The 14,017-nt window shown below is 35.3% G+C and overlaps 1 protein-coding gene across 4 annotated transcripts in view; it reads left to right on the forward strand.

Annotated features, from left to right (window-relative positions):
- Snx14 (sorting nexin 14) overlaps positions 1 to 14,017 on the forward strand; it is a 96,560-nt gene that overhangs the window by 6,861 nt on the left and 75,682 nt on the right. For 2 of the 4 annotated variants that reach the window (XM_076858447.2, XM_076858449.2), the window contains exons 2-4: positions 8,246 to 8,366; positions 10,288 to 10,364; positions 10,446 to 10,524. In XM_076858447.2, the coding sequence (XP_076714562.1) occupies positions 8,246 to 8,366; positions 10,288 to 10,364; positions 10,446 to 10,524 (277 nt within the window). The remainder of the gene's footprint in view (positions 1 to 8,245; positions 8,367 to 10,287; positions 10,365 to 10,445; positions 10,525 to 14,017) is intronic. The other 2 variants (XM_076858448.2, XM_076858450.2) reach the window with 1 other exon arrangement.

The raw sequence follows: 14,017 nt of genomic DNA on the forward strand, positions 1-14,017 counted from the left end.
TCTGAACCCTTTCACATTGTTTCACATGTGAGCTTTTGGGGGACATATAACATTCAAATCATAACATTCCTCAGTACTTATGAGTGTTAAGTTAGGTCTTTTAATGCTATTCCAGAGTTCTTGGATATTATAGTTAGTCTCTCCATCCCTCCCTCCCTCCCTTTCTCCCTCCCTCCCTCCCTTTCTTCCTTCCTTCCTCTCTCTTAATCTTTTTCTCTCTCTCTCTTTCATCTGTCTCAGTGTTCCAGAATGTACACTTTGTCTTCAAACTCTGAAATTCTGTTTTCTACTTGATCTAATCTATTGGAGAGACTTTCAGCTGAGCTTTTATTGGACTTATTTTGTTTTTCATTTCCAAGATTTCTGGTTGGTTCTTTTTCAGAATCTCATTATTGAAGTACTCTTTCATGTCCCATATTTTTCCCCATAGTTTCATCCCTTAGATATTTTAATTCATTGATCATTTTAACAATAAACTCTTTGAAGTCTTTGTTCAGCATATCACCAGCTTCACTGTATGTGGATTTAAGTTGTTGTGGGGTAGAAGTTTTAAAATTTTGGAGGTGTCCTTTTGGCTTGTTTCCTCATGAGATTGTCTTCTTTTTCTTTTTATGTGACAGTCTTTTGGTGAGTAGTTATCTCTTTATGATAAACCCTGGGTTGGGATTATACCTTAGCGCCAACATAGTTACCATTATCAAAGTGCTTAAGTTCAACCACCAGCACCATTTCGAGAGGAAAAAATATCCATCAGTAATAGTGGTAATTTAAGACCAAATAATACATTAACATACATTTAAAAACTTATTGCTTATGATCTCTACAACTTTACTAACCAATGAGAAAAGTGGGTGAGAAATAATATGGAATAGGCTGAATAGTTAAGCATTAATGATAGTTTACTTGATACTAAATTATATTGGAAGAAGGGGAAAAAGAAAAGAAAGAACAAAGAAAATAGTGTAGGGGAAGAAAAGAAATCAAGAAAATGAGCAGAAAGAGAAGGGAAGGGAATGGAGATGAAAAGAAAGCAAAGAGGTATTGAGAAAAAAATCCATTTAAAAAATTGAAAATACATAAATTTAGTTGAAATCATGAAAAAAACTAATAAGAGAAGACACAACAGGATACTTTATATGAAGCATCTAATTCAACAATAATCATTAAAAGATTGTTTTCTCCTTGCTGAGATTTTTTAAATGGAGACACTTCTTTTGCATGCTCTTCTATGTATAAAAATTGATGTGAAGTTTCTCTTATAGTTTTCATTGCTTTGGGCAAGATGGCACATTGTAGAGGCTTGAGGTGGTCCACCAACTGGGGTAAGAAACAGCAGCTGGAAGCTGAGGCTCAGGGTGTGGCCAATGTCTGGTGTGTAGTGGGGGCACATGGTGGTGGATGGATCATGGGGCAAAAGCTGAGGTGCTTGCTGGTGGCCAGAGTGCTAGGCTGCATTTAGGGCATAGTGCCTCTATCTTCTGATGGGGAATTCAGTGACTGCAGAGGTACATACTGCTCCTTAGGTGCCACTCTCTCTGGCAGAGGCACTTAAAAGAGGGTCAGTGGTAGAGGTGTGCATGCTGGTCCCTAGGTGCTGCACTCTCTGGAAGTGCTGGGTACTGTTCTCTACTCCATTCCTACTGCTCTTGCTGACTCCAGGGGGTGGGTGGGAGGAGGTCTTGGCCACATTAAGCTCTTAGTGATCACACTACAAAAGTACTTGGCTGGCTGGCATGTCAAAGTGTTCCCTATGATGTTATCCAGGTCTAATGAAATTGTAGAGATTTAATCACTTTCCCAACTACAACTTAGATGTAGTCTGCAAAAATAGCTGCCTATCACAGTTCTCTACCAGGAAATTGAGAAAAGTAGAATACTTCTCCTTCACCAGGTGACTTTGCATCTTCTGTCTCAGCCTAACTCAGTCTGACTTTCTTTTCTGCTATTTCTAAAATAAACTTGTCAACTTGATCTCTCCCTTTTTCTCTTTTTGTTAACCCATCTCTCAAACCTGTTCAGATGGTGCAGTTAACATATTTTTTTCCTGTTTTATAGTAACCAGAATTCCCAAATCTGTGAATCAGTGCATTCCCTCTCTCACCCTGTTCTCTCACTTCTTAGATTCTAAACTGCAGAGGAGTTGAGATCTGCAGCATACCTTTCCACCATCTTGGATCTCTCCTAAAGTCACTTTTTTTTCTTCCCTTCTCTTCCTTCTCCTCCTCTTCCCCCGCCTCCTGCCCCTGGAACTGGGTATTGAACTCAGGGGCTCTCTATTTCAGAGCTCTATCCTCAGCCCATTTTTAAAAATTCAAGAAAGGATCTCACTAAGTTGGTCAGAATGGCATCAAACTTGCTATCCTCCTGGCCCAGCCCCCACAGTCACTGGGATTACAGGTGTATGCCATCACATCCAACCTAACTCCTTTTTAAAAAAACTTTTTCCTAAAGTAATTTGTATATATATCTGACAAGTAAAAATTGTATATAGCTGTTGTGTACCTGATATTTTAGATACATGTATTTGTTGTAAAATGGTGAAATCAAACTATTTGACATGTACATATTTCACATTCTTATTATTTTTTTTTATGGTGAGAGCATCAAAATCTCTTAGCAATTTTTCAGGTGTACAACATACTGTTATTAACTATTGTGTGAAATAATTTCTTAGCATGAAATGCTCATTTAGTGTTTAGATTTTTCTGAATTTCTTAGAACTCCTCAGTATTTTATGTTTAAAAATTTCAAATATACAGCAAAGTGTAATTTTACAGTAAATAATTGATTATGTACTGCTTAGATTTTGACCATTATTTTACTAGATTTGCTGTATCTTTCCTTTACTCAGTCCATCAAATGACTTCTTATTCATTACAGCTTTTTGCAGTTAATTAAATTAAGATGCAAATTAGATTTGTTAACCTGAAAGTTGCTTTCCCCTCGTTTTTTTTTTTTTTTTCAAACTTGCCATTTATTAGTTGAAGAAACTGTGCTATTTGTTCCATAGAGTTTTCTATAGTCTGACTTCTGCTGATTGTGTCCTTCTAATGTGTTTGGACATGTTGGTTTGCCTCTGTGTAAACTATGTTAAATCAAGAGCCTTCATTACTTTGATTTTTTTTTCCATTATGGTAGTAGACTTAAATATATTATTTTAAAATATTTTAAAGAGAGAGAGAGAGAGAGAGAGAGAGAGAGAGAGAGAGAGAGAGAGAGAGAGAATATTTTTTAAATATTTATTTTTCAGTTTTCAGCAGACACAACATCTTTATTTTATTTGTATGTGGTGCTGAGGATCGAACCCAGCGCTGTGTGCATGCCAGGCGAGCGCACTACCGCTTGAGCCACATCCCCAGCCCAAAATGCTTTTTAAAATGATGTTTTACTTTTATTTTATAATAAGATAATAGGAAAACTAGCAAAGAAAGACTTGATTCCTTTATCTCCCTGTCTTCATTAACACTTGTTATGTTTTTGATAATAGTCATTCTAATAAATGCGAGGTGATATCTCATTCTAGTTTTTATTTGTATATCTCTGGTAATTAGTGATATTGAGCATGTTTCCATATGTCTACTGACCATTCATGTCTTTTTGAGAAATATGAATGAAGTATAAAAGAACCTATCTGTTCAGATCCGTTGCTCATTTTTCACTTGGGTTATTAGTTTTGTTGCTGTTCAGTTATTTGGGTATATTATATATTTTGGATTTTAGCTCCTTATTAGAACTCAATTTTATATGATTTGAAATATTGTCTCCCATCCCATAGGTTTTTCTCTTTACTGTGTTGGTTTTTTCCCTTTGCTGTGTAGAAGCTTTAAAGTTTGATACAATCCCATTTGTTTACGTTCATTTTTGTTGGCTGTGCTTTTGGAGTTAGAAATAAAAGCAATTCAAAGATCTGTATGAAATCATGAAAGACCTTGAATAGCAAAAGGAATTTTGAACAAAAAGAATAAAGCTCGAGGCATCACACTCCCTTATTTCAAAGTGTATTTCAAAGATATAGTAACTGGAAAGCATTATACTGGCACTAAACGAGACACATCAAGTAATAAGGATTGAGAGCCCAGAAATAAACCTATATATCTATGGTCGACTGATTTTCAACAAAGGTGCCAAGAGCACACAATGGGAAAAGGACAGTTTCTTCTAACATCTGTACTGGGAAAATTATCTCTCCACAGCAGAGGAATGGAAATGGACCCTTATCTCCCCTTGTATACAAGATTCAACTAAAAGTGAATCCAAGTAATAACAAAAAATATAAACCTACTAGAGGAACCTCTAGGGAAAAAGCTCCAAGATACTGATTTGGGCAGTCTTCTTGGATATGGCACAGAGAAGCACTGAAAAGCCAACAAGCTAAACATTTAAAAAGTTGGGGATATAAACAAAGAGTAAATCTAAACACAAAATGGAAAGGAATATTAAAGAAATACAGAAACCAATAAAATGGACAATGACAAAAGAAATTAGTGCATTATAAGCTGGCTTGGAACCATGGGGTTAATGCTTTTAAAGCTGTAGATTTGGGGGTTAATACATTAAAGCCAAAAATTTTCATCTTAAATAATACCTTTGTTTTAGTCTACTTTAGTTATAGTTTATATATATTGCATACAGAGTTTATTTTCATTCATTCTAAGTATAGGCATATAAATATGCCTATACTATATTTATATATATTATATATACTTACAATATAATTATACATAATTATTATACATACAGTATATAATATATAACAATATATAATATAAATAATAAATAATAAATTTAAATAATAATATAAATAAATAAATTTTTTGCAAGACAAGGTTTCAGGCTGGCTCATGTTGTACAGGCTGGCTCCAAATACCTAGGCTCAAATAATCCTGTTGCCTCAGTGACCTGGGTTGTTGGAACTACAGGTACAGGCACACACCACTGTACCTAGCGAAATAGTTCTTAATCTGTAATTCTGAACTCATAAAAGATCTAACAAAGTCATTCCCACCCCCCCCAAGTTTGGTACTAAATTACATTTTATGAAAAAAACTAACTTGAACAAACATGAAACTTTATATATTTATTTTCATTTATTTTGTATTGTTGATGTGATTCTCTACAGAAATATTTTTTTTTTTTTTAAATCTATGTTAGTACTGGGGATTGAACCCAAGGGAGCTTAACTACTGAGCCACATCCCTAACCCTTTTTAAATTTTTTTAAAAAATTTGAGAAAGGATCTCAATAAATTGCTTAGGGCCTTGCTAAATTTGTGAGGCTGGCTTTGAACTTGCGATCCTCCTGCCTCAGCCTCTCTAGCTATTGGGATTTCAGGTGTGCACCACTGTGCCCAACCAGAATTATTAGTTTTTGATATGGATACTGGTCTCACTGGGGGTGTTAAATTATATATAAAATATGTACCATATAATTGTTCAAGAATCCTCATAATCCCTTCCAGCTACCATCTTAAGTTTTCTTTCCTTAGAAAGGAAAGTCCAAATCTACTTTTTCACCTCCATCTTATTTCAATCCATCATAGTCCTTTGCTGTTCTACCAGAATTGCTTTTGCCTAGTTCATTCATGCCTCTTCTTGCCAAAGTTAATGGAGACTTCTTAATCTGTCTTTTACTTTATTTAAACATACTTGATCATATTGCTCACTGCTATTTCTGATGAGATTTTTTTTACGTTGGTAACTTGTTTGACTTTGGTTTTCTTCCTAACTCTTCTAATTACCAGATTCCTTTATAATTTTCTCTTCCTTTGCTTAGTTCTTAAATGTCTTATGCTCTCTTCTTTTTTAACTTTGCATTTAATTCCTTGGTCATGTCATTTATTCCTGTTACTTCAGTGATGTTTATGCTTATAATTCCAACTCCTTTGTCTTTAACCCATATTTTGTGCAGCTATTTAGTGTACCCAATATTTAATTACCTATGAAATATTTTCTTGTGTCATATATTAAGATACCTGAAAGGACTCTGATTTTTTTTAACCTCTCCTTTCTACTTACATATACTTTAGTCCTCTTGTTTTCTTCCCAATGTCTCTCAAAAGTATAAACTTCTTTCACTCCCTTTCTTCCTACCTTTGTTTCTTTTATTGGGTGTGTGGTATTGGATTGTACCCAATAATTCTCACATGCTAGGCAAGTGCTTTGCCTCTGAGCTATGTCTTCAATCCAGTTAGCTTCTTTTCTTCTGTCTCTTCTGTAGTGCAGACCATCATTGACTCTCCTAGATTATTGCAAAAGCTTTTAAATTAGCCTGCACATTTCTAGGCTAGGCCATTCTCCAGATTGCAACCAAAGTGGTTTTAATCTAATACTCTCCCTTTTCTTCTTAACATCTTCTTAAACTCTTTATTGTTTTCTTGGTATTACTCAAGATTCTTTTTTTTGGTACCGGCTATTGAACTTAGGGGTGCTCGACCCCTGAGCCACATCCCTAGCCCTATTTTGTATTTTATTTAGAGACAGGGTCTCACTGAGTTGTTTAGCGCCTTGTGATTGCTGAGGCTGGCTTTGGACTTCCTGTTTTCCTGTCTCAGCTTCTCAAGCTGCTGGGATTACAAGCATGTGCCACTGCATCCAGGGTACTCAGGATTCTTGATGGTAGGTAACAGAAACTCATCTCACACTTGGTTTGGCAAAGAGGAGAATTATTGAAAGATTTTGTAAGTGCAAAAATAACCAGAGCATAGCTGTGCCTCAGAGAAACATGGAAACAGGATTTGGAGTACTGCCAATATTTTCTTCTCCCTTTTTCTCCTTGTTGCAGTGTGACTTCATTCTCTTCTTGTTACCTTTTTTTTTTTTTTTTCCAAGAGGCAGAACATGTGAATGTCAGTATTACTAGAGCTTCACATTTCTGCTGTCATGAGAGGAGCTTAGACTATGATTGGATCCCACTTCATGGTGTTCACTTTTGTGTAAAAATATGTCAAGAGTATTTAGGATATGGAGTGAGCATCTTTTCTGTTTCTAGGTGAATTGCTCTACTCTTGTGTTTGAATTCACTTCCAGTGTTTTATCTAATGTCATAAAATATTTCCAAAGTTTCTTTAATGTAAAGATTTTTGCCAGCATCATTTCCTCTGGGACATTATCTTCCTTTCATTACAACCACTTTCTTCCTTGTTGTTCACTAACTTCACTAAGTTCCTTTAGCTACATATGTAGAATCTCAAACAGCGGCAGTGTTGGCAGCAGTGTTGCCATTCCCAGTCACCTTTTTCTTCTGTAACTTCATTTACATTTGTTTTAATTTTATTTTTAGCATGTCTTAGTGTGTTGTGACTCCTTGATATGACTTACTATATAACACTATATCATCTGGTTTCTGCTTGCTTTTTTTTTTAATATTGTCTTTTTTATGTTCTGGCCTTTATTTATTTATTCATTATATATGTGGTGCTGAGAATAGAACCCAATGCCTCTTACATACTAGGCAAGCGCTCCACCACTGAGCCACAACCCCAGCCCCCTGCTTGCTTTTTAAAATTCCCCTCAAAGCGACTTATTCCTTGAAACTGCTCAGACCTTAGCTCACATGGTTTTCTTAAATTTGAGTTCCCTGGCTCTTATCTAGTTTCTTATTCATCTATCCTGCTCTCCTTTGTTCATATACTGGCCCACACTCTTCAAATTTTTCTATACATGTTGCTTTATCTAAAAAAGGCTTTTCTGTCCTTTCAAATTTGGGTTAAGTTGTTGGCCTGTGGTGCTCTCATATCACATATACTTTCTGTCATAAAATCAAGCACATGATCTCATTGCATTGTGCTTGTTTACCTACCTGTTACCACTACTAGGTAGTGTTTTCCGTGCAAATAGAGACCATGGCAGTGTTGTGCCCTGCTGTATTCCCAGAGCCTAGCACTGTCTAGCATAATTTAGGTACTGAGTAAAAAAGGTTTTTTTATTTAAGTTTTGATGGAATATGAATATACCACTAGAAGGTATTCTGGAAGAATGTAGTATAGGTTAGTCAAACATGACAACACAGGTACTAAATTATAAAATGTTGAGAATTTATACTTCTTTATACTTTAAATTAAATGATACTTTTAACAGCATACATTTTATGATTATTATATTTAATAGCTACATTATAGAAAGTTAATTGTCACTGGAAATTTTTTTTTTCTGATTGGTAGATGTTTAACAAATACCTGTTAAATCAATGAAGGCATAACTGTATACATTTTCGTTGATTCTAATAATTACTTTCATTTATTTCTAAGGTATCTTCATGTTTTAATGATCTTCTGGTCATTTGTTGCTGGAGTTGTAACATTCTACTGTTCCTTGGGACCTGATTCTCTCCTACCAAATATACTCTTCACAATAAAATACAAACCCAAGGTAAAATTGTGTTCTTATTTTTAAGTCAGCATGTATGACCCTATGTTGTTTAATATTTATTGTTGAAAACAAAGCAAACGATTTTTAAAAATCCATTTACTATTATTTAATAATAGAAAGCATGAAGTCTGTCAGAAAAATTTCAAAATGAAATTTATTTGTGCTTACTTTGTGTGTGTGTGTGTGTGTGTGTGGGAATATGTGTATATATGTATATTTGTGTATATATATGTATATTTATTTTTATTTTTTTGATGTTGGGGATTGAACCTGTGGTCTTGCATATACTAAGCATGTACTCCAACACTGAGCTATATCCCCAGGCCTATTTTTAATGTATGTAGTTCCAAGAAGAGCCTAAAATGAAAATACAAATTTCTCAGGAAGTTGGGATCCATAATTTTGGAGTGTCTTCCAACTAAATATTAACTAGCAGGACAGTAAGTTAAAGCAGAGGTTCCCAAAGCTGGTTGTTCAGTAGAATCTCTTGGGGCATCTTTAAAAATACATATTTCTGAGGGCTGGGGCTGTGACTCAGTGGTAGAGGTGCCTGCCTCGCACTGGGTTCGATCCTCAGCACCGCATATAAATAAATAAAATAAAATCATTGTGTTCATCTATAACTAAAGGAAAAAAACCAGACTAAATGAAGAAAGAAAGGGAGGGAGGCAGAGTTGAGAGAAGAAAAGATATATAAAAAAATGCATAATATTTCTGAACTCCACCACCAGATTTTGATTGAATAGTTCTGGGTTAGAGACTTTTAATCCATACCTGTTAAAAAAGATTTCCAGGAGATTTTGAGTCACAGACATAGGGAACTCTGTGTTAAATAATCTAACCTTGTTAATTTTTTCTTGTCTTTTTTTGCAGAACCCAGGGCTTTTTGTATGCTAGGCAAGCCCTTTAACCCTGTTAATTTTATACATGTCTGTTCACCACAGAAACAGATATAATTATTCAGTTTGCTTAATCAAAATCATTTGTTTTTCTGAAATTCAATAAAGGTGGTGCTATAGTAAATCTCTGGAAGGCAAGGTTCTGGTCTCTAGATCAGGATTTAGTGCAGTATCTTTTTTTGTTGTGTGTGTGTGTGTGTGTGTGTGTGTGTGTGTGTGTTGCTGGGGATTGAATCCAGGACCTAACACATAGTAGACGACTGTTCTGTTGTAGACAAGTGCAACTCCTGGTGGGACAACATCAAGTCTTACTCAACATTTCCTTCCTTCCTTCCTTCCTTCCTCCCTCCCTCCCTCCCTCCCTCCCTCCGTTCCTTCCTTGTTGGACAAAAATACGTTTATTTTGTTCATTTTTATGTGGTGCTGAGGATTGAACCCAGAGCCTTCCACATGCGAGGTGAGCGCTGAAAATATGCCCTGTATTTGGTCAGGAACCTGACTAGTCATCACTTAGGTTCTCCCTCAATGAATTCAAGGTTTTGGAGAAACAAAATTGTTTTTTCTTATGCCTTTGCAGTAGAGTATCTCATTCAAATAGAGGTTGAATTTTTTAATAAGTGGTCATAACATTTGACTTTCTTTTTTTTTCTTTTTTTAGAGAGAGAGAGAGAGAGAATTTTAATATTTATTTTTTTTAGTTTTTGGCGGACACAACATCTTTGTTTGTATGTGGTGCTGAGGATCGAACCCGGGCCGCACGCATGCCAGGCGAGCACACTACCGATTGAGCCACATACCCAGCCCCTTGACTTTAATTCTAACCTTGGAAATTTGGCTTAGGTATTGTGAAGTATTTCATTAGGTATTTTTCTTTGCTGGCAGTTCAGTTTAGCAGGTAGTTTTTATTGTAAAGAATGGTATCACTGTTAAACAGACATTGAGTGGAAAAAAAGTTGATTATCTGTAGTAAAAGTGATACATAAAGTAAAGATGAATCTCCCTCTTCAATTTTCTTTTTTTAGCAGTTAGGACTTCAAGAATTATTTCCACAAGGTCATAGCTGTGCTGTTTGTGGTAAAGTGAAATGTAAACGACATAGGTAAGTTAAATACTTTTTTATTTGTTGATCTTTCTAATTACATTATTAAATTACAAGTGGTTTAATTGTATGGTTTTTTAGGCCTTCTTTGCTACTTGAAAACTACCAACCATGGCTAGACCTGAAAATTTCTTCTAAGGTTGATGCATCTCTTTCAGAGGTAATTCATTTAATTACTATTGCCAGCTACAGTCATGTGTTTCTTTTTTTATTTATTTTTTTACTTGTAGATGGACACAGTACCTATATTTATTTATTTATTTTTATGCAGTGCTAAGGATTAAACCCAGTGCCTCACACATGCTAGGCAAATGCTTTACCACTGAGCTACTACCCCAGCCTAGTCATGTCTTTCTTAATGATGGGGATATGTTCTGAGAAATGCATTATTAGATAATTTCATTATTGTGACAACATCACAGAATGTACTTACACAAACCTAAATGGTATAGTTTAGTCATTGGACATGATCTCTTGATGAAGTCAAGAGATATAGTAAGTATGAGCCATATTAGGCTATTGCCAGCATGATATTGCATGCTGTTGTATAGTAAAATTTTTTATTTTATTTTTATAAGATGAAGGAGTAGGCTGGGTGTAGTGGCGCATGCCTATAATCCCAGGGGCTTGGGAGGCTGAGGCAGGAGGATCGCGAATTCAAAGCCAGCCTCAGCAAAAGTGAGGTGCTAAGCAACTCAGTGATACCCTGTCTCTAAATAAAATACAAAATAGAGCTGGGGATGTGGCTCAGTGGTTGAGTGCCCCTGAGTTCAATTCCTAGTATCCTCCCCCCAAAATAAATAAAAATAAATTTTGATTAAAAGTATAGTATAAACTGGGTGTGGTAGCTCAAGCCTGTAGTCCCTAGCTACTGAAGAGGCTGATGAATATAAGTTTATGAGTTTGAGACCAGCCTGGCCAAGATAGTGAAACCCATCTCCAAAAAAAGTTCAGGGTTGTGGATCAGTGGTAGAATGCTCACGTAGCATGCACGAGGCACTGGATTCGATCCTCAGCACCACATAAAAATGTAATAAACATATTGTGTTCACCTAAAACTAAAAAATAAATATAAAAAACAGTTCAGTGTAATTAATACATAAATCAGTAACATAGTTGCTTATTTTGTATTAAGTATTGTATATTATACATACTCACATGTGCTGTTCTTATTTTATGACTGTCATTGTAGTAGGTTTGTTTTCACCAGCATTACCACAAGCATGTGAGTAATTTATTGTGCTACAATGGCTATGTTCTCACTAGGGACTAGGAATTTTTCATGTTCTTCATAATCTTATGGGACCACTGTTATATACGTGAGCCATCATTGACTGAAATGTTACTTGCTGTGTAGCTGTGTGTACTCAAACAGAAAATATTCAATTCCTATGGAAAGAATTTCTAGATATTTGTATTAAAAAATTTAATCATAGATGAGCATGTCAGTGTATACCACTTAATGAGTTTTGGGCTAGGTAGTTATTACAAAATAAGCAGTTTGAATAATAATCTATTCCCGATTTAACTTGGATTCCAAGTTTAACTAGACATTTTAGCCATGGAGAGCCCTGCTTTACCTAGTTACTGATTACCTTCTGTAAAAACAGACATGTTCATGTTAGGGAAGTAGCAATACCATTTTATAATTCTCAAAGGAGCATTGAACTTCAGGGAACAAATGCATATCTTCCTGAAATATTATCCTAGTTTTAACATTGACTGAAGGGTAAAATAAGAAATGGGGGACTGGGGATGTGTCTCAAATGGTAGCGCGCTGGCCTGGCATGCGTGAGGCACTGGGTTCGATCCTCAGCACCACATAAAAATAAATAAAGATATTGTGTCCACCTAAAACAAAGAACAAAACAAAAATTTTAAAAAAAGTTTATTCTGTTACCTTTGTTCTAGTCACATTTTACATGTTCCTTTTTGGTAATGTACAAGTTTTAGTAATTTGTTTTAGAGACTTGTCTTCTTGACAAGTCACTGAAGGTAAGGAATAGAGGTCTTATTTTTTTCACAGCACCAAGTTTGGGGTCACATTTTTTGGTAGCTAATAAATATGTATTGAATTAAATTTAATGCTAAGTAGTCAATAGCATTTGGGATCTGAATCTTGCCTAACTGTCCTTTCTTACCTCAGTTTGTACCCTTCTTTGACTAAATATAAATGGCATTCAAGTGCCAAACACTTGGCATTTTTCTTTTTCACTGCTTCTCTAAGGAATTTTTGATTTCTAAGATTTTCTGTTTTAAAACTATGTTGACCATTATGGTAGCTACTAGCCATTATCTCTTTTTTTTCATATTGGTTACATGTTAAAATAATATATTAGATGTATTGGGTTACATAAAATTTCATATATTTCTCTTTACTTTTTAAAAATATGCCTACTGGAAAATTTAATAAGTGATTTACATTGTTATTTTGTTGACTTCTAGCAAGAGTATTATTTGTGTCTTTGACACTTTATTTGTTCCTTCAAAACTGAAAGAACTGCTGGATGAAGTTGCGCAGGCTGTAATTCCGGTAACTCAGGAGGCTGAGGCAGGAGGATCATAAATTCAAAGCCAGCCTCAGCAAATTAGCAAGGCCCTAAACAACTTAATGAGACCTTGTCTTAAAATAAAAACATAAAAAAGGGCCAGGGATGTGGCTCAGTGGTTAAATGCCCTGAGTTCAATCCCCACATATTGTTGCTCAAAAACTTTCATATCACTAAACATTTTTTTAGATCTACTCTAGGCAGGAACTGGGGTAGGCCTAGGGATAAAAAGAGAAATAAGGTATGATTGGTTCTTCTATTCTAGAATTTCAGCTCAGAAGGGGAGGTAGACACATAAACAACTAATTACAGTAGAATGGAGTGCAATTGATAATGGAAGGAATGTACGACATAGAATTGGTGTAAAGGAGGAAGTGCAAAACTGTTGACACAACAGTGAGAAGGATGACTAAAAGTTTGTCAGACTGATAGTGTGGGAAACATCAGGTGGAGCCCTCAAGACTTGAAACAGGTTGAGCATTCAGTAAGCTGGAGGGTAAAATGTGAGGGAGGATGTGAGGGAGGATGTGGGTAATGAGGAAATAATATTTTAGTAGTGATTATTTATTGGTATACTTACTGTATATTAGGCCCTGTGCTATGCACATGCATTATTTTGTGTAATTTACACCCAGCCTTAAAGAGGGTGCTATTATTGATATTACCAAATAAACTGGAATTTAGACAGTTTAATTTTTTTTTTTCAAGTTTCATATCTGATTGGTAGCAGAACTCAGTCAAAAAGGCAGGTCTGAGTTAATTCTTAACAAGTATTTTATATAGCTCTTTAGAAATATAAAGACTTTTAAGAGCTATGTGATGAAATTTTGATTGATTGACCCTGGAAGCCATTGATTTTCAAACTTGTATAACTAGAGTTTCAGATGTGACTCAGGATACTGTGGGAGGTGAAAAGGAAGCTGGCATGCAGAGCATTCCCCATCAAAATCAAGTGTAGTTTCACTTTTCTTTCATGTATTGTGGCTTGATAGATTGCGGGTTTCATGCAAGGAGTGATGTAGTCAAATAAATATTTTAGATCATTTTGGCACCTCTATGGAGAGTGGAGGAGGGCAAGCTTGGAAGAAGGGAGAATAATTTAGA

The sequence above is a fragment of the Callospermophilus lateralis genome, chromosome 6, assembly GCF_048772815.1.
Source record: "Callospermophilus lateralis isolate mCalLat2 chromosome 6, mCalLat2.hap1, whole genome shotgun sequence".
NCBI classification, from domain to species: domain Eukaryota; kingdom Metazoa; phylum Chordata; class Mammalia; order Rodentia; family Sciuridae; genus Callospermophilus; species Callospermophilus lateralis.